Source organism: Nannobrachium achirus (assembly GCF_963921795.1).
Source record: "Nannobrachium achirus genome assembly, chromosome: 23".
Classification (NCBI taxonomy): Eukaryota; Metazoa; Chordata; class Actinopteri; order Myctophiformes; family Myctophidae; genus Nannobrachium; species Nannobrachium achirus.
Window position 1 is genome coordinate 52,267,126 of NC_137830.1, and position 25,987 is coordinate 52,293,112.

At 43.2% G+C, this 25,987-nt stretch overlaps 2 protein-coding genes across 3 annotated transcripts in view; one reads left to right on the forward strand and one right to left on the reverse strand.

The window, feature by feature from the left end:
* Positions 1 to 939: 939 nt before the first annotated feature.
* pmpcb (peptidase, mitochondrial processing subunit beta) lies at positions 940 to 24,744 on the forward strand. Its single transcript, XM_080753973.1, has 13 exons — positions 940 to 1,042; positions 3,646 to 3,786; positions 9,017 to 9,103; positions 9,856 to 9,985; positions 11,001 to 11,199; positions 11,764 to 11,843; positions 13,545 to 13,657; positions 15,344 to 15,487; positions 18,612 to 18,772; positions 19,638 to 19,723; positions 21,611 to 21,699; positions 22,787 to 22,862; positions 24,556 to 24,744. Exons 1-13 carry the CDS (start codon positions 953 to 955, stop codon positions 24,618 to 24,620), a joined length of 1,461 nt encoding a protein of 486 aa, XP_080610099.1. The 5' UTR covers positions 940 to 952; the 3' UTR covers positions 24,621 to 24,744.
* Positions 24,744 to 25,987, reverse strand: part of dnajc2 (DnaJ (Hsp40) homolog, subfamily C, member 2) — a 31,898-nt gene continuing 30,654 nt past the window's right edge. For both annotated transcript variants that reach the window (XM_080753971.1, XM_080753972.1), the window contains exon 16: positions 24,744 to 24,864. In XM_080753971.1, coding sequence (XP_080610097.1) covers positions 24,796 to 24,864 — 69 coding nt within the window. In that variant the 3' untranslated portion in view covers positions 24,744 to 24,795. The remainder of the gene's footprint in view (positions 24,865 to 25,987) is intronic.

Consider the following 25,987-nt stretch of genomic DNA (forward strand, 5'->3'; position numbering starts at 1 on the left):
TTAAAAAGCTTCTTATTAAACAATACGGAAGATACGGGTAATTCTGCTGAAGCGTACCATATTGTGACATCCGTACAGTTGTACTGTACTCTTAAATCATCTGATCTGAACGTTTGTTGAACGTACGTGGCAAAGTGTGGAAAACTGCTCCACAAAAAGGTGAGAGCGATCCATAACTGTCACGACATGACAGTTATGTTTCAGGGCTACACAGATTTAATCAATACATATTAAGCTTTTAAATCAGGAAAACGTGTTCGTGATAATCACATTTTTAAATGTGTATTTCTTTGTTTTGACAGAAAAAAGGGAGGGAAAATAATTGATCCAATAAAATGGATTATTATGAATTAGGCTACTTTACCTTTTTTTCTGCTACACGTAACAGATCCCTGATGACTGTGTTTTTATGCTGTTACGGGTGCTGATCATAGTTCAATAATATAATATGTATGTATTTTTTTCTTGGACCAAAAAGTGACCGTTTTTGGTCTTCCATTACTTTGGGATCAAGTCTCTCTGAAGTCTCAAGTCTGCAGCAGTTTGCTGATCCGGTCTGCTTCTATGAGCGGATACGGAAACAGTGCATTCATGTATGTGTGCGTGTAAATCACCGGATACAGTAGGCGGGCTCTAGACAGGATGTACTCATAGATGTTCTACTGCCTGGTGACGCGAGGTCAGTGGCGTTAGTTCAGCAAAAGGTATGGCAACATGACTGGTGTCTTGCACACCAGTCATGTTGCCATACCTTAGCAAAAGGCGCAATCAAAAGTACATTTTATTATCCCCCCCCCCCGTAGCCAAGATATGGCAGCTGCCATAGCTTAGTTGCCATACCCAATTGACGCCTCTGCGCGAGGTCACTCAAACGTAAGATTACAGCATTGTGTGCACATGCGCAGTCAGTGTGCACATGCGCAGTCAGTGCACCGTGTGCAAAACAAACAACATGGCGGCCTCCATGCAGCGCCTCACCGCCGCAGGGAGAAGATACCTTCTTGTTCACAAGAACTTGTTTAAAACAGACATCCTGACCAGGGTGAGAACAATGACAACCACTTTATACTAGAGATGTTGCTGTGTGTTAATCTGACTCAACGGTGAGGTGATCAATGTGTCAAGGACCCATTCCATCCCCATCTGAAAATGCTTTCTGTTGTCTACGTACGCCATTGGTTCTCAAAGTGGGGGTCCTTGAGGGTGTTCCAGGGGGTCCCCTCCCCAGGCCCCAGCTAAATGATAGTTAGGAACCAAATGGACCCATATGGGTGTGTGTAACTCCGAGAGTGTAGAAATAGAACCAAATGAAGCCATTTGGTTCCATTTGTACACTCTCAGAGTTAGATTAACATTGATTTTACAATTATTATAAAATGGGGTCTCAGAGATGGAAAGAAACACCATTAAATGGGGGTCCGTAGCCCTAATGCATGTCAAACTGGGGGATCCTAAAAGGGATCCCTGGCTAATACGACAATGTGCCTTAATACATTAATAATTGTCCTCTATAACTACAATGTAAAATTAAGAACACCTTAAATATTTTATTTCTTCTAGAAATAGCTGATCTTTCACTCAATAGAGGAAATGCCTGTCGCAAGTTGATGATTTCATAAATGTCATGTGTGATCTATCCCTATGGAATTTATGGCATGATGTGCAATAAAAAACAATGTAATACTTCCTATGGTTAATATGAGCATCAAATAAATATTTCAAATGTGTTTTTTATTTTTATTTTATTTGTACATGCATGCCATAGATTCCATAGGGATAGATCACATATGACATTTATGACATCATCAACAATTCTACGGTGGATTTTTGTGAAACAAACACTTTGCAGATAGTAAGAGGATAAGGCAAGCTTTCCATAGAGCCGCAATATTGGTGAGTTTGACGTTGTTTAATACAATCAGAAAGCAAAAAAAAAAATAAGTTTTGATCCATTGGCTCCCTATGGGAGGTATTGCAACCCCGATTATAAAAAAAATCTAGTGTTGCAAAACTTGCAATTTGCAGCTAGGAGTAAGGTTTAAGGGGAAGACAGACCACCCATTTTCAATATTGAACTGTCATTAATATACCTTAGAGGAGTTGTGTGGAAATAAAAAAAGACCCCTTCTGTGTGGGGAAATAGCTATTTCTACGTCCCATCATTTTGACTAAGGGAGTCTCACTAATGTTCATGATAAAATAGCACCATTTTTTTCTACTCAGTCTGGGTCTCATAGGAGAGCTGTCAAATCCTTCCACCGGTGACATCATCGTTTGACAGATTTTTTTTAAACAATATTTTTGAAAAAAAAAAAAAAAAAAAAAAAAAAATGTATTATCACAAGAACAATGGCTTCCACTTTAACATTGCAACTTTCCAGGAATAGAAAGCCTGCAGTTTCTATTAGCTTGCATTTCCCATTGATGATGTCACCGGTAGAAGGATTTGACCCACCCACAGCTCTCCTATGAGACCCAAACTGAGTAGAAAAAAATTGTGATATTTTATAATGAACATTAGTGAGGACCTATTATATGAAGATAGGTTGAAAAGTGGTGAAGTCCTCCTTTAAGAGTCAGATTGTTTTATCCATCACCCATTTTCCCTACCATTGTTGGATCACACAGACTTCTATCTAACCAATTCACCACATGTCTTTCTCTCTAAGCCCATTGGATCATACAGACGTCTATCTAACCAATTCACCACATGTCTTTCTCTCTAAGCCCATTGGATCATACAGACTTCTATCTAACCAATTCACCACATGTCTTTCTCTCTAAGCCCATTGGATCATACAGACTTCTATCTAACCAATTCACCACATGTCTTTCTCTCTAAGCCCATTGGATCATACAGACTTCTATCTAACCAATTCACCACATGTCTTTCTCTCTAAGTCCATTGGATCATACAGACTTCTATCTAACCAATTCACCACATGTCTTTCTCTCTAAGCCCATTGGATCATACAGACTTCTATCTAACCAATTCACCATGTCTTTCTCTCTAAGCCCATTGGATCATACAGACTTCTATCTAACCAATTCACCACATGTCTTTCTCTCTAAGCCCATTGGATCATACAGACTTCTATCTAACCAATTCACCACATGTCTTTCTCTCTAAGCCCATTGGATCATACAGACTTCTATCTAACCAATTCACCACATATCTTTCTCTCTAAGCCCATTGGATCATACAGACTTCTATCTAACCAATTCACCACATATCTTTCTCTCTAAGCCCATTGGATCATACAGACTTCTATCTAACCAATTCACCACATATCTTTCTCTAAGCCCATTGGATCATACAGACTTCTATCTAACCAATTCACCACATGTCTTTCTCTAAGCCCATTGGATCATACAGACTTCTATCTAACCAATTCACCACATGTCTTTCTCTCTAAGCCCATTGGATCATACAGACTTCTATCTAACCAATTCACCACATGTCTTTCTCTAAGCCCATTGGATCATACAGACTTCTATCTAACCAATTCACCACATGTCTTTCTCTAAGCCCATTGGATCATACAGACTTCTATCTAACCAATTCACCACATGTCTTTCTCTCTAAGCCCATTGGATCATACAGACTTCTATCTAACCAATTCACCACATGTCTTTCTCTCTCAGCCCATTGGACCACACAGACTTCTGGCCACTCAGGCTCAAGCTGCCAATCACGTGGTCCTGAATGTCCCTGAAACCAAAGTGACAGCGTTGGAGAACGGACTCCGCGTGGCTTCTGAAGACTCTGGTCTCTCTACCTGCACCGTAGGTTCAGACTCTGGTCTCTCTACCTGCACCGTAGGTTTAGACTCTGGTCTCTCTACCTGCACCGTAGGTTTAGACTCTGGTCTCTCTACCTGCACCGTAGGTTTAGACTCTGGTCTCTCTACCTGCACCGTAGGTTTAGACTCTGGTCTCTCTACCTGCACCGTAGGTTTAGACTCTGGTCTCTCTACCTGCACCGTAGGTTTAGACTCTGGTCTCTCTACCTGCACCGTAGGTTTAGACTCTGGTCTCTCTACGTGCACCGTAGGTTTAGACTCTGGTCTCTCTACGTGCACAGTAGGTTTAGACTCTGGTCTCTCTACGTGCACCGTAGGTTTAGACTCTGGTCTCTCTACGTGCACCGTAGGTTTAGACTCTGGTCTCTCTACGTGCACCGTAGGTTTAGACTCTGGTCTCTCTACGTGCACCGTAGGTTTAGACTCTGGTCTCTCTACCTGCACCGTAGGTTTAGACTCTGGTCTCTCTACCTGCACCGTAGGTTTAGACTCTGGTCTCTCTACCTGCACCGTAGGTTTAGACTCTGGTCTCTCTACGTGCACCGTAGGTTTAGACTCTGGTCTCTCTACCTGCACCGTAGGTTTAGACTCTGGTCTCTCCACCTGCACCGTAGGTTTAGACTCTGGTCTCTCTACCTGCACCGTAGGTTTAGACTCTGGTCTCTCTACCTGCACCGTAGGTTTAGACTCTGGTCTCTCTACGTGCACCGTAGGTTTAGACTCTGGTCTCTCTACCTGCACCGTAGGTTTAGACTCTGGTCTCTCTACGTGCACCGTAGGTTTAGACTCTGGTCTCTCCACGTGCACCGTAGGTTTAGACTCTGGTCTCTCTACGTGCACCGTAGGTTTAGACTCTGGTCTCTCTACCTGCACCGTAGGTTTAGACTCTGGTCTCTCTACGTGCACCGTAGGTTTAGACTCTGGTCTCTCTACCTGCACCGTAGGTTTAGACTCTGGTCTCTCTACCTGCACCGTAGGTTTAGACTCTGGTCTCTCCACCTGCACCGTAGGTTTAGACTCTGGTCTCTCTACCTGCACCGTAGGTTTAGACTCTGGTCTCTCTACCTGCACCGTAGGTTTAGACTCTGGTCTCTCTACCTGCACCGTAGGTTTAGACTCTGGTCTCTCTACCTGCACCGTAGGTTTAGACTCTGGTCTCTCTACCTGCACCGTAGGTTTAGACTCTGGTCTCTCCACCTGCACCGTAGGTTTAGACTCTGGTCTCTCCACGTGCACCGTAGGTTTAGACTCTGGTCTCTCTACCTGCACCGTAGGTTTAGACTCTGGTCTCTCTACCTGCACCGTAGGTTTAGACTCTGGTCTCTCTACGTGCACCGTAGGTTTAGACTCTGGTCTCTCTACCTGCACCGTAGGTTTAGACTCTGGTCTCTCCACCTGCACAGTAGGTTTAGACTCTGGTCTCTCTACCTGCACCGTAGGTTTAGACTCTGGTCTCTCCACCTGCACCGTAGGTTTAGACTCTGGTCTCTCTACCTGCACCGTAGGTTTAGACTCTGGTCTCTCTACCTGCACCGTAGGTTTAGACTCTGGTCTCTCTACCTGCACCGTAGGTTTAGACTCTGGTCTCTCTACGTGCACAGTAGGTTTAGACTCTGGTCTCTCTACGTGCACCGTAGGTTTAGACTCTGGTCTCTCTACCTGCACCGTAGGTTTAGACTCTGGTCTCTCTACGTGCACCGTAGGTTTAGACTCTGGTCTCTCTACCTGCACCGTAGGTTTAGACTCTGGTCTCTCTACGTGCACCGTAGGTTTAGACTCTGGTCTCTCTACCTGCACCGTAGGTTTAGACTCTGGTCTCTCTACGTGCACCGTAGGTTTAGACTCTGGTCTCTCTACCTGCACCGTAGGTTTAGACTCTGGTCTCTCTACCTGCACCGTAGGTTTAGACTCTGGTCTCTCTACCTGCACAGTAGGTTTAGACTCTGGTCTCTCTACCTGCACCGTAGGTTTAGACTCTGGTCTCTCTACCTGCACCGTAGGTTTAGACTCTGGTCTCTCTACCTGCACCGTAGGTTTAGACTCTGGTCTCTCTACCTGCACCGTAGGTTTAGACTCTGGTCTCTCCACGTGCACCGTAGGTTTAGACTCTGGTCTCTCTACCTGCACCGTAGGTTTAGACTCTGGTCTCTCTACCTGCACCGTAGGTTTAGACTCTGGTCTCTCTACCTGCACCGTAGGTTTAGACTCTGGTCTCTCTACCTGCACCGTAGGTTTAGACTCTGGTCTCTCTACGTGCACCGTAGGTTTAGACTCTGGTCTCTCTACCTGCACCGTAGGTTTAGACTCTGGTCTCTCCACCTGCACAGTAGGTTTAGACTCTGGTCTCTCTACCTGCACCGTAGGTTTAGACTCTGGTCTCTCCACCTGCACCGTAGGTTTAGACTCTGGTCTCTCTACCTGCACCGTAGGTTTAGACTCTGGTCTCTCTACCTGCACCGTAGGTTTAGACTCTGGTCTCTCTACGTGCACCGTAGGTTTAGACTCTGGTCTCTCTACCTGCACCGTAGGTTTAGACTCTGGTCTCTCTACCTGCACCGTAGGTTTAGACTCTGGTCTCTCCACCTGCACCGTAGGTTTAGACTCTGGTCTCTCCACGTGCACCGTAGGTTTAGACTCTGGTCTCTCTACCTGCACCGTAGGTTTAGACTCTGGTCTCTCTACCTGCACCGTAGGTTTAGACTCTGGTCTCTCTACCTGCACCGTAGGTTTAGACTCTGGTCTCTCTACCTGCACCGTAGGTTTAGACTCTGGTCTCTCTACGTGCACCGTAGGTTTAGACTCTGGTCTCTCTACCTGCACCGTAGGTTTAGACTCTGGTCTCTCCACCTGCACAGTAGGTTTAGACTCTGGTCTCTCTACGTGCACCGTAGGTTTAGACTCTGGTCTCTCTACCTGCACCGTAGGTTTAGACTCTGGTCTCTCTACGTGCACCGTAGGTTTAGACTCTGGTCTCTCTACCTGCACCGTAGGTTTAGACTCTGGTCTCTCTACCTGCACCGTAGGTTTAGACTCTGGTCTCTCTACCTGCACCGTAGGTTTAGACTCTGGTCTCTCTACCTGCACCGTAGGTTTAGACTCTGGTCTCTCTACCTGCACCGTAGGTTTAGACTCTGGTCTCTCTACGTGCACCGTAGGTTTAGACTCTGGTCTCTCTACCTGCACCGTAGGTTTAGACTCTGGTCTCTCTACGTGCACCGTAGGTTTAGACTCTGGTCTCTCTACCTGCACCGTAGGTTTAGACTCTGGTCTCTCTACCTGCACCGTAGGTTTAGACTCTGGTCTCTCTACGTGCACCGTAGGTTTAGACTCTGGTCTCTCTACGTGCACCGTAGGTTTAGACTCTGGTCTCTCTACGTGCACCGTAGGTTTAGACTCTGGTCTCTCTACGTGCACCGTAGGTTTAGACTCTGGTCTCTCCACGTGCACCGTAGGTTCAGAGCACATCATGACCCGTTCATATGAGAGACTAGCCTTAGGTTCAGAACGGGTACACATTATTGCGTATCATTATTTTATGCTTTAACTGTTGAAAAATAGCAGATCTACAAGCTCGCAGCGCGGCACCGAGTGCCGCGCTGCGTGCTTGTAGATCTGCTATTTTTGAAATATCGTGAACATCTGAATTTTGACCCGATTCTATAAGTGTCTTTTGAATCCGAAGATCTTTTGAAAACCCTATGTTTCTATGTCAGCAATCTGGCCATTCATCGTCAAAGAAAAGGTCCTTTTCACATAACTGGAGCTCAGTTAGTCTGTTCTTGAGAGACTACTATGTCAGTGGTTCTCAAAACTTTTCATGTGAAGGACCCCCAAAATGATATCTATTTGGCCACGGACCCGCATCTCAAAATAGTTAGTTCCAGGGACCACCCAGAAGCAAAATTTGAGTTACAAACGTTCGCTTTGAAAATACATATATTCAAAGATTTGCACACATTTTCACGACTTTTTCACTGGTTAAAGCATTCAATAATGGGTTAAGACTCATGGTGCTCCCCATTCCAATGATATCAACGCACTGAATGGGAATTTGTCACGTCTTTTCAGACCTTACCGACGGGGCTCAGCAGCGCCGCCGTATAAAGTATATTTATTGACCATGGCGGAGGCGCGCCGTCGATCCACGCGAGACACCGCTGAGCGAGCGAGTCGCCGTGTCGACCGTTGTGAAGGTCCTTTGAGCCGACTCAGCGCCGTTACGAGTTGTAAACCAGGGGGACAGAATCGTAAACCTTCGTTTCCCAGACTTTTGTCAACCCACTGAAGGATGACAAAAAAACCTACTGGCGTCAACGCATTGAATGAAGGTCTGAAAAGGCCATTCACAGGGTTCCCACGGTCATGACATTCCTGGAAATATTTTGAAATTAGAAAAATATTTTTCCAGTACTGGAAAAGTTTTGGAATTCATCAAGGGTCCTGGAAGGTCCTGGAAAAAAATAGCTATGCATTGTCTTTGGTTATTGATTTTGTTAATACCTCTGAAATTACAAATTAAACATGGGCCAAAAAAAATCAAATATTAGAGGCAGAAATTGTGAAAATAGCCGATCTACATGCTCACAACGCCTCGCGTTGTGAGCATGTAGATCTGCTATTTTCACAATAGAACAGTGTTATACAAAATTCCTCAACTCTTAGTGCTCATCAGGGTGGGGGGGTCCCCAGTTCAAATATGATTATTTCGGGGGTCACGGCCTGAAAAGGTTGAGAACCACTGGCATACACTACCTGTCTTTGGGCATTGCGCATAGGAGTAAGCGACTCGTTATTGAGCTGAATTATTGTTATATAGTCCTGGAAATTGGGTTCAATATTCTGGAAAAGTTTTGGAAATTAATTGGTAAAAATGTGTGGGGACCCTGCATTCAGTGTGTTGATAACATTCAAAGCATTCGAAGCATTCCATCGATGCTGACGTTTTCACTCTACGATTGTTTAGTAATCATGGACTGCATTGCTGGAATTCACCAGCGGAGCTCTCAACATGCACAAATACACGTATTTATGCATGTTTAAAGCCCCATGGACTCCTTAGCTGATCCTCCAGCTCAGCATTCCATTCTACGGCTATAAGAAACGTTGGCCCTCATCAGAGGTTGAATGGGTTCTAATGGACTGTCTTACAGGTTGTAATAAGAAACGTTGGCCCTCATCAGAGGTTGAATGGGTTTTAATGGACTGTCTTACAGGTCGGTCTGTGGATCGACGCTGGCAGCCGCTATGAGAACCAACGGAACAATGGCACCGCCCACTTCTTGGAACACATGGCGTTCAAGGTAAGAAGAAGACATTCTGCGATTTGTGACCGAACACGTGATTCTGCATGCATTGCTTCAATCAATGCAAATAAAGTTAGGCTGTTTTGATAGACATTTTATCACTGATGAATGAATGCCACGTTATTCATTCTGAGGACCCCTGTCAGATCATGGACGGTGGAATCATCCAAAACGTCTACTAGAGATGGGATTTATGGGTCTTTGAAGTGAGCCGGATCTCTGGGATCCGTTCCTTTCAAAGAGCCGTTCAAAAGACTGGCTCATTCTAGTTACTAGTTACTTTGTAGATTTTGATTAGAATTACAAATTCACTTCAACCCCATACATTTCAGCCATATACAGTATATAGGCTACATTTCTGCCATTTGTTGTGACGCATTGTGAGCTTGTAGATCTGCTATTTTCTAATAATTTTTCTACATTTTCTACTTTGGAAAAACTGTGAAATGGGACTTTTCTACTATTGGTATTTTAAGTGCATTTTGATACCTTTACTTTTGTGCGTTTACTCAAGTAGCCTACATTTAATTCCAAACTTCTACTTGAGGCAGAGAATTTCCACGTTGCAGTATTGATACTTTTACATTAGTAAAGAAGAATGTTTGTACTTTTCCCACAACTGTTCATTTACAAAAAGGAACGGCTCCCTCCCTATACTGAGAACCGGATCCCATCGTTCATTTCAAAGAGCCGTTCAAAAGACTTGATTCGTTCGCGAACGTCACACCTCATATCACGTATCTTGACAGGGTACCAGAAAGCGCTCCCAACTCGACCTGGAGCTGGAGATTGAGAACATGGGGGCCCACCTGAACGCCTACACGTCCAGGGAGCAGACGGTGTATTACGCCAAAGCCTTCTCTAAGGACCTGCCAGGAGGTGAGACCAGTGTTGCGGTGCTGATTTGATAGCTGGTCATAATGCTATTTGAACCACCCATTTAGGCCTAGAATTATTGAATGCTTTAACCAGTGAAAAATAGCAGATATCTGCTATTTTTGGGAGAAGTAGTGAAAATGTGTGCAAATCTTTGAATATATGTATTTTCAAAGCGAACGTTTGCAACCCAAATTTTGCTTCTGGGTGGTCCCTGGAACTAGATATTTTGAGATGCAGGTCTGTGGCCAAATACATATCAGTTTGGGGGTCCTTCACATGAAAAGGTTTGAGAACCACTGACACCGTAGTCTCTCAAGAATAGACTAACTGAGCTCCAGTTGAGTGAAAAGGACCTTTTCTTTGACGATGGCTGGCCAGATTGCTGACATATAGAAACGTAGGTTTTTCAAAAAACCTTAGACGGATTCAAAAGACACTTATCGAATCAGGTCAAAATTCTAACTTTCACAATTTTTAAAAAATAGCAGATCTACAAGCTCGCAGCGCTGCACTCGGTGCCGCGCTGTGAGCTTGTATATCGTGAAAAATAGAATTTTGACCCGATTCTATAAGTGTCTTTTGAATCGTTCTAAGTTTTTTTTTAAAAACCTATGTTTCTGTGTCAGCAATCTGGCCAGCCATCGTCAAAGAAAAGGTCCTTTTCACTTCAACTGGAGCTCAGTTAGTCTGTTCTTGAGAGACCACTATGTCAGTGGTTCTCAAACCTTTTCATGTGAAGGACCCCCAAATGATATGTATTTGGCTACGGACCCCCATCTCAAAATATTTAGTTCCAGGGACCACCCAGAAGCAAAATTTGAGTTACAAACGTTCGCTTCAAAAAAATACATATATTCAAAGATTTGCACACATTTTCATGACTTTTTCAAAAATAGCAGATCTACAAGCTCGCAGCGCGCTGTGAGCTTGTATATCTGCTATTTCTCACTGGTTAAAGCATTCAATAATCCCAGGCCTAAATAGGTTAATTGTCCCCTGGTTTTCTCCCACCAAGCGGTGGAGATCCTGGCCGACATCATTCAGAACAGCACGCTGGGCGCGGCGGAGATCGAGCGCGAGCGAGGAGTGATCCTGAGGGAGATGCAGGAGGTGGAGACCAACCTCCAGGAGGTGGTGTTTGACTACCTCCACGCCACCGCCTACCAGGAGACGGCTCTGGGCAGGACCATCCTCGGCCCCACGGAGAACATCAAGTAAAGCACCTTAAATCATAGATCAACCAGGTCTGGTCCAAAGGGAACCCAGAGAGTCTAGTCTTTTGTCAAGTAACTTAAAAAATAACCATAAAAACCAACATGAAAAAGAATTGTGATAAAATGGTATATCGTGATTCAGCTTGGGAGACGCGATGCGAGGCGTGTAGATGTGCTTGTAGATCAACTGTTTTCACTAGTTTTGTGCGACTTGTCTTGTATGATGAAGCAGGGCTTTGCTTTACCAAAAGACGTACGCATTTGAAACTTGGAGATACGAGGTTTCTGCCCGACAGTGACGATATTTTAGTGATTATGTTGCAAGGAAAACGTTGACATAACAGCCTTTTGGTTAGAACTGACTGAAAATAACTTTGTACTTCAAGTTTAAAATGATATTTTTTCAAGTGTCCAAATAAATTCCAAATATTATCAAATGATCTCGTGGCACCCCAGGGTGCCCCGTCACCCACTTTGAAAACCCCTGCTATAAGCATTATAAAAAATTGTGTTCCTTCTCATTTGAACTCTGAACTGTTGCTATAAATGTGTTTTGTGGTGCAGGACGATCAACCGGGGAGATCTAGTAGAATACATCACCACTCACTACAAAGGGCCCAGGATAGTGCTGGCTGCAGCTGGAGGTAAGAATACATTACCACTCACTACAAAGGGCCTAGGATAGTGCAGCCTGTAGAATACATCACCACTCACTACAAAGGACCCAGGATAGTGCTGGCTGCAGCTGGAGGTAAGCCTGTTTATCACTGGAGTTAGAAAGTCAATTTGTCACTGAGGTTTTACAGGCCTTTACAGATGTTAAGCCCTTTGCACACAGGACAGTTGCGTTTTCTTTTTTTTTCCGTTTGCTGCATGAATAAAACACATTGGATTTGGTGTGCAATGTTGTGCGGAATCGGCGCTGCGGATCCCAAAAGGAGTCCTAAAAGGAGTGATGAGTTTTTTTTACTGCATGCGACAAGACGCACAAATCGAACTGGGTTCGATCGAGAAAAAAACGCACGACCGCAGCCACTCGTCACACGGCTAATTCGGATCTGGTGTGCATGAGGTCGTAGAGAATCATTGTTTTCTTTAAAAAAAATGACATTGTCCGTTTTATCCGTGCGGATAAACGCGACTGTGTGCAAAGGGCTTTACATTTAAAGCGATGTGGATTGTGGAACTTTGATAAAACCTTGGGTTTTATAACTACTGTACCGTCCAGGCCATGGTATACTGTAAGTAAAAATATTGTCCATCATCTTTATAATTTGTTGCTTCTGCCACTACTAATAATAGGCAGACTGTGTCTGGTTTCACTCCCTACATTCTGACCTCATCTACAACTTCTCTGCCTTCTCAGCGTTCAAACTCAACCTAGCAACACAAAGTATTCACTGCTCGTGCTCACAATAGAACCGTATTGGCCGGAATATAGGACGACATTTTATTCTGGAAAACAAATCCTCAAAATATGGGGTGTCTTTATAATTGAGGACTAGACATTTTCCATTGTCATTACACATCCCCGCCGGCAGATGGCGCCAGTACTGAAGTAACCAGTAAACAAGTGAAGCAACACCAGCCAGTTTGTGTTCATAAAGTCAAGTCATTTTTTTTGCCAAAAAATAGGGAAACAACACTTAAAGGAGTACTTCACCACTTTTCAACCTATCCTCATATAATTGGTCCTGACTAAAAACTAGCTTTTTTTTTTTCTCAGAGGAGGGTTGTGGGAAGGTCAGAAACCCATCGTCTTGTGACATCATCGATTGGGAATCCAAGCTAATAGAAAATGCAGGCTTTCTACTCCTGAAAAGTTGCAATGTTAAAGTGGAAGCTGTTGTTCTCGTGAAAATAATTTCAAAAATATTGAATGATGTCACAAGACGATGGATTTCTGAACTTCCCACAGCTCTCCTAGGAGACTTGGACCGAGTAGAAATAAATTGTGCTATTTTATCATGTACATTAGTGAGGACCTATTATATGAAGATGGGTTGAAAAGTGGCAAAGTCCTCCTTTAAGTGTTAGATCAAGCTCATGTTAAGAACCATCAAATAACCAGCAAAAAAAGTACCTGACTTTATAAACAAAGTCAAAACAGCCGAGTGGTGCCTGGAGAATAGGGGGCTGTATCTCTCTGTATGAGCTTTTCTATAATAATTTTACAATAAAAAAGTTTTTCTTTAACTATTTTGTCTTCAACATATTTTTTTCCCCAAAATTATATCTGAAAAATAGGGATCGTCATAAAATCAGAGTGGTCCTATATTCGGGCCAATACGGGTAATTCACATCAATGTATAACTGAAGACATTTGTGGTTGTCTCTTTGACCAGGAGTCTCGCACGATGAGCTCATCGACTTGGCCAAGTATCACTTTGGCAAGCTGCCAGCCCGGTACCACGGAGAAGCCCCGGCGCTGCCACCGTGCAGATTCACAGGGAGCGAGGCAAGGAGTCACGTTTTTAACTACACAAACGTTCACACCACCTCACCTCCACCACCTCACCTCACCTCACAGCCAGCTCACACATACACTGACTAGACCACCTCACCACCTCACCTCACCTCACCCCCACCACCTCACCTCCACCACCTCACCTCGCAGCCAGCTCACACATACACTGACTAGACCACCTCACCACCTCACCTCACCCCCACCACCTCACCTCCACCACCTCACCTCACAGCCAGCTCACATATACACTGACTAGATCACCTCACCTCACAGCCAGCTCACATATACACTGACTAGATCACCTCACCTCACAGCCAGCTCACATATACACTGACTAGATCACCTCACCTCACAGCCAGCTCACATATACACTGACTAGATCACCTCACAGCCAGCTCACATATACACTGACTAGATCACCTCACCTCACAGCCAGCTCACACATACATTGACTAGATCAGGGGTCTTCAACGTTTTCAGGCCCTTAGTTGAGAGAGAGATGAAGCAGGGACCCCCACAACCTTTTCATAGATTCCATATAGTTGCATTGTTTGACAGCACAATCATCAGTGTATTTTGGATTCATGACAATTTGTGCTTTCAGATATTTAACCACTAGAACTGTCAATACTTAAAGGAGTAGTTCACCCCCAAAATGACTTTCTTTCTATTGATAAGTCACGCCATGGAGACTAGAGTTCAATAATATTTTTTGGTTTTTGTCACATTCCTAAGACAAAAAATTGATTCAAGTAAATTTACCCCCATTGATTCCGGATGGGGACCCGTTTCGAAATGGGTCCCCATCCGGAACGAATGGGGGTACATTTATTGTTATCACATTTTTGGAATGTGACAAAAAACTAAAAATATTATTGAACTCTAGTCTCCATGGCGTGACTAATCAATAGAAAAAAAGTCATTTTGGGGGTGAACTACTCCTTTAACACATTCCCCGCCATTTAACAATACCTTCGTACTCCCACCTGCCATAAGTCTCCATAGACTTCCATGTAATTCATAGTGCACGGATCATGCACACCCATGCCTAGATAATGCACCACGTGTGTCCACATTGCTCACAGCTTTCAAACAAAAAAATCCGAATGGAAATCCGTTCAGGCATTCATGAGATACAAGCCATTATGTTTTCCTAAAATGTAAACAAAGATGGCTGCCATGTTTGATAGATGGGGTTGCTATGGGGGTTAAACATGCAATTTCGAGATTTCTATCATGCCTACTACATTTTTTGGGGTCCAAAACATTTTTTGAAAAAAATGTTTTTTTTGATTTTTTTTTTTTGATTTTTTTTTCCAAAATGGCGGAAATTCTCGGGACTATCGGGCCTGGCAGGGAAAGACATTGAAAAAATCTCGGGACTATCGGGCCTGGCATGCAATGAGTTAATAAACTTGACCTTCCACTCTGTACTTAGTCTGCTCTTTTTCCCCTCTACACCAAACCTCTTTGCCAAAAAAAAGCAGCTTGTAGATCAGCTATTTTTTGGCAAAGGTTCTCAGAATAAGGACACTAGGGTTCAAGTGGTTAATATAAAAAAGTTTCTATGATTTGGAGGACCCCCTAGGGGTCCCGGACCCCCTGTTGAAGACCCCTGGACTAGAGCGACTGGTTCCGTGCTCTAAGATGACAGTGTAATTATTGACTTCCTTCCAGATCCGCGTACGAGACGATAAAATGCCTCTGGCTCACATCGCTATCGCCATGGAGGCGGTGGGCTGGTCGCACCCCGACACCATCCCTCTGATGGTGGCCAACACGCTCATAGGGAACTGGGACCGCTCCTTTGGCGGGGGTGTGGTGAGTACAGTGTGAATGGTGTGGTGAGTACAGTGTGAATGGTGTGGTGAGTACAGTGTGAATGGTGTGGTGAGTACAGTGTGAATGGTGTGGTGAGTACAGTGTGAATGGTGTGGTGAGTACAGTGTGAATGGTGTGGTGAGTACAGTGTGAATGGTGTGGTGAGTACAGTGTGAATGGTGTGGTGTGAATGGTGTGGTGAGTACAGTGTGAATGGTGTGGTGAGTACAGTGTGAATGGTGTGGTAGTACTGTGTGAATGGTGTGGTGAGTACAGTGTGAATGGTGTGGTGAGTACAGTGTGAATGGTGTGGTGAGTACAGTGTGAATGGTGTGGTGAGTACAGTGTGAATGGTGTGGTGAGTACAGTGTGAATGGTGTGGTGAGTACAGTGTGAATGGTGTGGTGAGTACAGTGTGAATGGTGTGGTGAGTACAGTGTGAATGGTGTGGTGAGTACAGTGTGAATGGTGTGGTGAGTACAGTGTGAATGGTGTGGTGAGTACTGTGTGAATGGTGTGGTGAGTACAGTGTGAATGGTGTGGTGAGTACAGTGTGAATGGTGTGGTGAGTACAGTGTGAATGGTGTGGTGAGTACAGTGTGAATGGTGTGGTGAGTACAGTGTGAATGGTGTGGTGAGTACGGTGTGAATGGTGTGGTGAGTACGGTGTGAATGGTGTGGTGAGTACGGTGTGAATGGTGTGGTGAGTACGGTGTGAATGGTGTGGTGAGTACGGTGTGAATGGTGTGGTGAGTACGGTGTGAATGGTGTGGTGAGTACGGTGTGAATGGTGTGGTGAGTACGGTGTGAATGGTGTGGTGAGTACGGTGTGAATGGTGTGGTGAGTACGGTGTGAATGGTGTGGTGAGTACGGTGTGAATGGTGTGGTGAGTACAGTGTGAATGGTGTGGTGAGTACAGTGTGAATGGTGTGGTGAGTACAGTGTGAATGGTGTGGTGAGTACAGTGTGAATGGTGTGGTGAGTACAGTGTGAATGGTGTGGTGAGTACAGTGTGAATGGTGTGGTGAGTACAGTGTGAATGGTGTGGTGAGTACAGTGTGAATGGTGTGGTGAGTACAGTGTGAATGGTGTGGTGAGTACAGTGTGAATGGTGTGGTGAGTACAGTGTGAACGGTGTGGTGAGTACAGTGTGAACGGTGTGGTGAGTACAGTGTGAACGGTGTGGTGAGTACAGTGTGAACGGTGTGGTGAGTACAGTGTGAACGGTGTGGTGAGTACAGTGTGAACGGTGTGGTGAGTACAGTGTGAACGGTGTGGTGAGTACAGTGTGAACGGTGTGGTGAGTACAGTGTGAACGGTGTGGTGAGTACAGTGTGAACGGTGTGGTGAGTACAGTGTGAACGGTGTGGTGAGTACAGTGTGAACGGTGTGGTGAGTACAGTGTGAACGGTGTGGTGAGTACAGTGTGAACGGTGTGGTGAGTACAGTGTGAACGGTGTGGTGAGTACAGTGTGAACGGTGTGGTGAGTACAGTGTGAACGGTGTGGTGAGTACAGTGTGAACGGTGTGGTGAGTACAGTGTGAACGGTGTGGTGAGTACAGTGTGAACGGTGTGGTGAGTACAGTGTGAACGGTGTGGTGAGTACAGTGTGAACGGTGTGGTGAGTACTGTGTGAACGGTGTGGTGAGTACTGTGTAAACGGTGTGGTGAGTACAGTGTGAACGGTGTGGTGAGTACTGTGTGAACGGTGTGGTGAGTACAGTGTGAACGGTGTGGTGAGTACAGTGTGAACGGTGTGGTGAGTACAGTGTGAACGGTGTGGTGAGTACAGTGTGAACGGTGTGGTGAGTACAGTGTGAACGGTGTGGTGAGTACAGTGTGAACGGTGTGGTGAGTACTGTGTGAATGGTGTGGTGAGTACAGTGTGAATGGTGTGGTGAGTACAGTGTGAATGGTGTGGTGAGTACAGTGTGAATGGTGTGGTGAGTACTGTGTGAATGGTGTGGTGAGTACAGTGTGAATGGTGTGGTGAGTACAGTGTGAATGGTGTGGTGAGTACAGTGTGAATGGTGTGGTGAGTACTGTGTGAATGGTGGGGACGGGACTAGGGGTGTGGTGAGTACCGTGTGAATGGTGGGGACGGGACTAGGGGTGTAGTAAGTACCGTGTGAATGTTGGGGATAGGGGTGCAGGAAAAAATCGATTCGAATTCGAATCGTGTTTCTAACATGGTAAGATTCAGAATCGATTCTCATTTTCCAAAAATCTATTTTCTTATTCGATATTATTTGTTAGATATTGTGATTTTTATTACGATAATTAATTCGATATTATGTTGTGTTTGCACAAGTTAAGAATGTTTGCTAGCATGAATAAATTAGACATGTTGTCTTGGATTTGCTTTTGTTTGTTTACATTATTGCAATAAGTTGATAAAACCTTTACAATTATAAAAGCTACGTAAATGTACTCTGCTTTCTTGCCAGCAGACTGGAGTAGATCCTGATATATTAATTGAATAGAGAATCGTTTTGAATAGAGAATCATTTTGAATAGAGAATTGTTTTTAAATCGGAAAATAATCGTTTCTGAATTCGAATCGTTTGGATTTGAAAGAATCGATTGAAAGAATCGAAAAAAATCCTGAATCGTGACCCCAAGAATCGATTCTGAATCGAATCGTGGGATACCCAAAGATTCGCAGCCCTAGATGGGACCATATGAACATTTCATGTCATGATTATTGTGAACAAAGAAATCACGATTTAACGATATTATCGCGATAATCAAAATATCACCAACATCCGTTATCCTGGGGCGGAACGTTCTATTGTGAAAATAGCAGATCTACAAGCTCACAACGCCTCGCAACGCCAGGTGTTGCGAGCATGTAGATCGGCTATATTCACAATTTCTGCCTCTAATATTTGACAATTTGGCCAATGTTAAATTTTGTCATTTGTCATTTTAGAAGTATTAAAAAGTCCTTAAATTGTCACTTTAGAAATGTGCAGATACACTTTAACATTTAAACTTTGTTAGTTTGTTTACCGTCGAGTGAGAAAACAATCTGACTTGCACGTTAAGTTAATCACCTGGGGGTCCCCGGACCCCCACACTGAGAACCTGTCCCCTTAATGCACCCCTTGTGGTCCTGGTAGAACCTGTCCAGCAAGCTGGCCCAGATGGCGTGTCAGGGCAACCTGTGCCACAGCTTCCAGTCCTTCAACACCTGCTACACGGACACGGGCCTGTGGGGCTTGTACATGGTGTGTGAGCCTGGCACCATCCAGGACATGATGCACTACACTCAGATGGAATGGTGAGTATTTAGTATCCTGTGGGGCCTGTACATGGTGTGTGAGCCTGGCACCATCCAGGACATGATACACTACACTCAGATGGAATGGTAAGTATTTAGTAGCCTGTGGGGCCTGTACATGGTGTGTGAGCCTGGCACCATCCAGGACATGATGCACTTCACTCAGATGGAATGGTGAGAGCCTCGCGGCCTCGTGAGCTTGTATATCTGCTATTTTTCAATAGTTAACCCATTTAGGCCTAGAATTATCGAATGCTTTAACCAGTGAAAAATAGCAGATATACAAGCTCACAGCGCGGCACCGAGTGCCGCGATGCGAGCTTGTAGATCTGCTATTTTTGAAAAAAAGTCGTGAAAATGTGTGCAAATCTTTGAATGTATGTATTTTCAAAGTGAACGTTTGTAACTCATATTTTGCTTCTGGGTGGTCCCTGGAACTAAATATTGATGGGGGGTCCGTGGCCAAATAAATATGGGGGTCCGTGGCCAAATAAATATAATTTTGGGGGTCCTTCACATAAAAAAGTTTGAGAACCACTGTCATAGTAGTGTCTCAAGAACAGACTAACTGAGCTCCAGTTAAGTGAAAAGGACCTTTTCTTTGACGATGGCTGGCCAGATTGCTGACATAGAAACATAGGTTTTTCAAAAAAACTTTAGAAGGATTCAAAAGACACTTATAGAATCGGGTCAAAATTCGAATTTGCACGATATTTCAAAAATAGCAGATCTACAAGCTTGTATATCTGCTAATTTTTTTAAATATTTAAAGCATAAAATATTGCGTCATATTGTGTTCAGGCCTAAATGGGTTAAAGCATTAGATCATTCTAGGCCTAACAGTGTACTGACTTGCTGACTACAGGATGTCACTGTGTACGAGTGTGACGGAGAGTGAAGTGGCGAGGGCTAAGAACCTTCTAAAGACCAACATGCTTCTGCATCTCGATGGTAAGACACTCACGCTCTATGTATTGTATTATACCTAGGAGTGGGCGATGTGGAAACATACAATATCACCATGTTTTCCAAGCTTTATCACAATACACGATTTTATCATATTTCTTTTTCACGTTGGTTTTTATGGTCATTTTTCAAGTAACTTGACACAAACTAGACTCTCTGGGTTCCTTTTGGGAGGTCTAAATTGAACTTTACAAGTATGTAACTCTTGTAACTTTGTATGCTGTCAGAGTTAAGTGGAGACCTTGACATTTTAAAGTTTGAGAACTGATGATTTTGACCAAAATGCAGGTTTAAATTGAATTCTGCAATGAATCTCTGTATTAAAGATTAAACAGGATTTTTTACAAGGCTCCCTCATTGTATCACGATATATACGATACCTCTGAAAAGGCATATCGTGGAGACATTGTATCGTCTCAACATTGTATCGTCTCAACGATATTTATCATCCCCTCTATTCTGCACATTCCTCAAATAAACATTGCTTTCTATTCAATAGCAGTTGTACTACTCAAAGTGTTTATGTCATTTGGTTTAACGATTTACAGATGAGCAGGTTCACTAAAATACACATTCCCTTGTTCTAGTTTTTCCCACGTCCCCCCATTTGAGAAACATGTGTCTGTACTCGTGTTGGGACCATATGAACATTTCATATCACGATTATTGTGACAAAACAAATCGCGATTTATGATATCGCGATAATCAAAATCCATTTGCCAAAAAAAATGTTTTGGCAAAGATATTTGAGAGCGAAAAAGACTGTCTAGACTATCAAGGGTTAAAGTGGTACCGATATGCAGCCCGGCAAATAAAAGGTGAATTGATCCCACTGCATGACGGAGGACGATATCACGGTAAATTAAGTCTCCACGATACGATTATCGCGAGTGTTTTTTATCACGATAAACGATAATATCGCGTGTCGTCCCACCCCTAGTCTGTACCTGTCAGTGACACCCTTTGTTAGCCTTCTGGTTGGTCCCTGACTGACCAACCAGCAGGCTCTATCTGCCTTGTTCCGCCCTGGTTCCGCCTTTTTTATGTGGAATTTGCTAAAACATATTTTTTTGAGAAATAAAAACATGCTGAGTCACCATACTGCCACTGAGCAGCTCCATTTGACTGAAACCAAGTTTGAAATGAGAATTGAACACACAGAATAACAATACGAAGCAACTGAATTAAAATGGTAGTGGATGGAATGTCCCACCAAGACACAGCAACCAATGGGTGTGAAGAGAAGCGGGACAACAGGTGGGACTTGACCAGTGTTGATTTCGTCGACTAAAACTATGACGAAAAATGTTTGTCGACTGTTTTTTTCACTGACGAAAACTAAATAAAAACTAAACAAAAACTAAGCGTTGATGACTAAAACTAAGACTAAATATATTGACAATTTCGTCAACAAAATAAAAACTAGACTAAAACGTTAGGGAAGGACTGGTGGAGAAGAGTCATTTTATGTTTGGTTGCTCTCAGGTGTTGTGTGCTGAAAATAGCCGATCTACAAGCTCACAACACGTCGCAGCGCGACGTGTTGTGAGCTTGTAGATCTGCTATTCTCAGCACACAACCAAATGTAAAATCAGTCATTACGATGCCATCAAGGCCTGCAAAAATACATTTTAGTCGACTAAATCAACTGTAGATTTAGTCGCCTAAAATCGTATGATATTCAGTCGACTAAAATTAGACTAAAACTAATACTTTTCAGGTGACTAAATTATGACTAAAACTAAATTACATTTTATTCAAAAGACTATGACTAAAACTAAATCAAAATTTGCTGTCAAAAACAACACTGGACTTGACAAAGGGTGAATTCTAGTATTGCTAATCTTTCTCCTTTTCCTTCCCAACGGTCAGGCTCCACCCCCATCTGCGAGGACATTGGTCGGCAGATGCTGTGCTACAGCCGTAGGATCCCCCTGCACGAGCTGGAGGCCCGGATCGATGTGAGTTTATCAACCCATTAAGATCTGAAAAATACCTAAAAATGTCTTCAATCCTAATGGTTTCCTGAAAAACCTATGTTTCTATGTCAGTGGTTCTCTAGTCTTGCGTAGCCAGACAACTATTCCACAATCTCCGAATGCTATATAGTCTGGAACAGCAGCTCCTGAACGGCGAGTATCGGAAGTAACCACTGCTGCACTGAACTGTAGTCCCATTGGAAACATAACAGAAACACACTAGCACAGACAGAGTCATTATAATGAACTGTAGTCCCATTGGAAACATAACAGAAACACACTAGCACAGACAAAGTCATTATAATGAACTGTAGTCCCATTGGAAACATAACAGAAACACACTAGCACAGACAGAGTCATTATAATGAACTGTAGTCCCATTGGAAACATAACAGAAACACACTAGCACAGACAGAGTCATTATAATTGGAAACATAACAGAAACACAATAGCTCAGACAAAGTCATTCGAGCGGCATATTCTTGTTATGGGTGTATAGTTTAAGAAAACGTTTGAAAACATCATGGAGGTAACACCAATAACACCAGAGAAAGACGAAATAACGCCCCCAGAAATATTGAAAGGAAACATAACGCTTCCAGTAGGACATGTTATTGCTACTGCACCAAGGGAGCGGTTGCGTCACATCCGCTTTATCTCGCACTCATCGTTTCTATTTCCGTTTGCCAGACTGTATGCCGGGAGCATTTGGCCAAATGCATTTGTACTGTCACCTAAAGGGGCACTTTAAAAAGTCATCTTAAAAACACGAGTTAATATTGTTATGTCATTGTGGGAATGCGCAAGTATAAGCCTATCAAATTAATTTACTGTACTGGTCAGCTCTTGTTGGGGGCGAGGGGCAGATTACACTGTGACATGAGTTTCAGACAATATCAGACCGTTTTCAGAGAGACCATGTGACCTACTGTGTCATACTATTATAATTTCGGTGCGTGTCAGCGGGCCTTTAAGATAGTGGAAATGATTGAGGTGTCTTGTCTATTTTTTTAAAATGTCACCGTCTGTGCCCCCCCCGTGCCCCTCTCCTCCCTCCTCTCCTCTCCAGGCCATCGATGCCAGCACCATCAAAGAAGTGTGTACCAAATACATCTACGACAAGGAGCCTGCCATCGCAGCAGTCGGTATGTTGGGATGCCTTTTCAGGGAACAATGTTCACACTACTGTACATACAGTATCTCCATTAAGTTCATTAAAAGCAGCCCTGATATTCTCTTAAAGCTCTGTACAGACCAGCGAATTAGCGAAAGCGCCACGAAAAAGCGAACCAAAAAAGCAAAGTATTCGCGATTCGCCTTTTTCCATACACACCAAAAAGTGACTCGAATATGTGTATAATAATCGCTTAATTCACCTAAAAACGACTCGAGGGGGTGATATCCTGTAGCCACAGGAGGAGAAGAAAGGAGAGAGGAGAACGGACGGGGAAACAAATAAAACAATGGAAACTACATCCTCAAGTGATGATGAGACCTGGCCGTGGTTGTTGGCCTATTAAATAAGAAAAAGAACAGAAGAGACAACACACCTTCACCGTTCCCCCTCCCCTCAGCTCCGACAGACTCTATTGCGCAGACAGGCAGCAGCAGTGTAAAGTACCTCAAATTACATTTACTTGAGTAGCCTGTACTTCTTGTAGGTATTTGTACTTGAGTCCAATTTCCAGTAGGCTACTTTCCTTCTAATCCACTAATTTCGGATCCTATTGTATTTAATACCCAGCGATTTATTTTAAAACACCTCTTTTTGCAGATATAAAGTAGCCTACAATAACAAACACATAAACCATGCTTTTACCAGTAAGACATTCCAGTACTTTTTCCAAGCAGCCACACAGACGAGAGACACGGAAAAGGAGAAACAGCGTTCCCCTCGGCCTCAAAGCAAAGGGAAGGTCTCTCGACCATGCTCTCTCTCTCTCTTTAAGTAGGATAGAGTGAGCTTGCTTTGTTACAGAGAGAGAGAGGAGTTCATCAGCCAATGTTCGCTAAATTCGACATAAGGGCGAATAAAAAAAAAGACGCCTTTTCGCTTTTTGGAAATTCGCGTTTGGTGTGGATGCTTCCATTGACTTTATAAGGTTTTAAACAAAAAGTGAATTATACGCTAATTCGCCGGCGGTGTGTACGGACCTTAACTCTTTAACCAGTTCAGCCCTGTTTTGTCAAAGATGGACACCCTTCTGCACTGTGTAGTGAAGGAGAAGGCAGCTAACACTATATGTAGACTTATTGCTGTGTCCAGGGGGTCATCGGCTACTTTAACTCATCTACTGCCATTTTGAATATGCCGTCTTTGGGATCTCCCCGCCAGAAGCCTCCATAGACTTCCATGTAATTTATAGTGCACAGATCATGCACGCCCATGCACAGATCATGCACCATGTTTGTGCAGGCTGTTCACAGCTTTCAAACAAAGAAATCCGATTGGAAAACCGTTCAGGCATTCTTGAGATAATAGCCATTATGTTTTACATGTTATGTAAACAAAGATGGGGGTGGAACATGCAAAATCGCGATTGAAATCATGTTTACTAGATTTAATGGGGTCCATTTATTTTTATTTTTTTTCAAATAACTTTTTCAAAATCGTCATACTCGTCATTGGCAGAGTGGACCCATAAATATAACTTGTCAAAATAGTCATAAGCAGTAGATGCAGCTAAAAATATGTTTTCTTTGAAATAGAATAGATCGAGCAGCCTTAACGATTAGGCCTCACACTGCTAACAAATGTTTGTACGGTACAATATTGCACAAATTCAAGGATTTGTTTTTGCTATTAAACGTCATTTATTTTATTCTTTTACTTTTCAGGTCCAATCGAACAGCTCCCGGACTACAACCGTATCCGTAGTGGGACATACTGGATGAGAACTTAAATGTATATTTGCCTTCCAATTACAAGAATCCCAAATGTACAGCATATAAAACAAAACTTTACAAACTCAATATTTAAGTCTTTCTGTATTTTCTTTTCTCCTTTAATTTCAATAAAAAATAAAGACCAACACAATAATGTTAAAATAACGACGACTATCTGTTCTGTGGTTCGTGTCATTTTTTGCTCTTCGCTGCCACGTTCTCCTGTGCAGCCTTCTTGGCCTTGACCATCTCCACCAGTTCCTGTGGGAGGGGACAGAAGAGGAAGCAAATCAAGATTCCCGTTGCCATATTCATTACGTCAGGGGTCTTCAACAGGGGGTCCGCGACCCCTAGGGGGTCCGCGGAGGTACTGCAGGGGGTCCGAGAAATTATTGCTTAAAAAAAAAAAAAAAAGTTTTTTTTTTTTTTTTTTACATTTATGTTAAAAAATAAATCATGATTCTATCCATTTTGAATAGCTTGAATACATGATTACTATGCAATTGACAGATTGTTGATATTATTGACATTGGTTCTCAGTTAATAAGTAGTATGTTTAGAAATGGTAGTGGTACCCTGCTCGCTGTAACTTGTACATGTTTAAAATAAAAAAATATGTCGTAGCCCCGACCCCCCCCACCCTACGAGGTGGTAGGGGGTCCCTGCTCCATCTCCCCATCAGTTTGGGGGTCCCCGGCCTGAAAACGTTGAAGACCCCTGCATTACGTAGCGACATCTAAAATGACACGGATTCTTTCCAGGTCAAAAATAGCAGGTCCACAAGCTCCCAACCAGTGTTGATTTCATCGACTAAAACTATGACGAAACATGTGTGTCGACTGCGTTTTTTTCGCTGACGAAAACTAAATAAAAACTAAGCTGTGATGACTAAAACTAAGACTACATATATTGACAATTTCGTCAACAAAATAAAAACGAGACTAAAACAGACTTAGAAGAGTCATTTTATGTTTTGTCATTTTATGTTTGGTTGCTCTCAGGTGTTGCACACTATGACGCATTGTGAGCTTGTAGATCGGCTATTTTCAGCACAAAACCAAGTGTAAAATCAGTCATTACAATGCCATCAAGGCCTGCCAAAATACTTTTCAGTTGACTAAATCAACAGTGGATTTAGTCGCCTAAAATCTTATATTTAGTCGACTAAAATTAGACTAAAACTAAAACTTTTCAGGTGACTAAATTATGACAAAAACTAAAATACATTTTATTCAAAAGACTGACTAAAACTAAATCAAAATGTTCTATCAAAAACAACACTGCTCACAACCCATTGAGCTTGTGGATCCATCTCAAAGACCATTTAAGTTCTTCACCCATGATGGCATGGCCAAAACAGAAGCCAGGTTGAAAGTGTGTAACC

What these genes read in the sequence shown, in the direction of transcription:
- pmpcb (XM_080753973.1), top strand. Translation starts at nt 953, where the DNA reads ATGGCGGCCTCCATGCAGCGCCTCACCGCCGCAGGGAGAAGATACCTT. An exon ending in GCTCCTTTGGCGGGGGTGTG is followed by an intron (nt 15,488 to 18,611) that starts GTGAGTACAGTG and finishes TGGTCCTGGTAG; the next exon opens with AACCTGTCCAGCAAGCTGGC. An exon ending in AGCTGGAGGCCCGGATCGAT is followed by an intron (nt 21,700 to 22,786) that starts GTGAGTTTATCA and finishes TCTCCTCTCCAG; the next exon opens with GCCATCGATGCCAGCACCAT.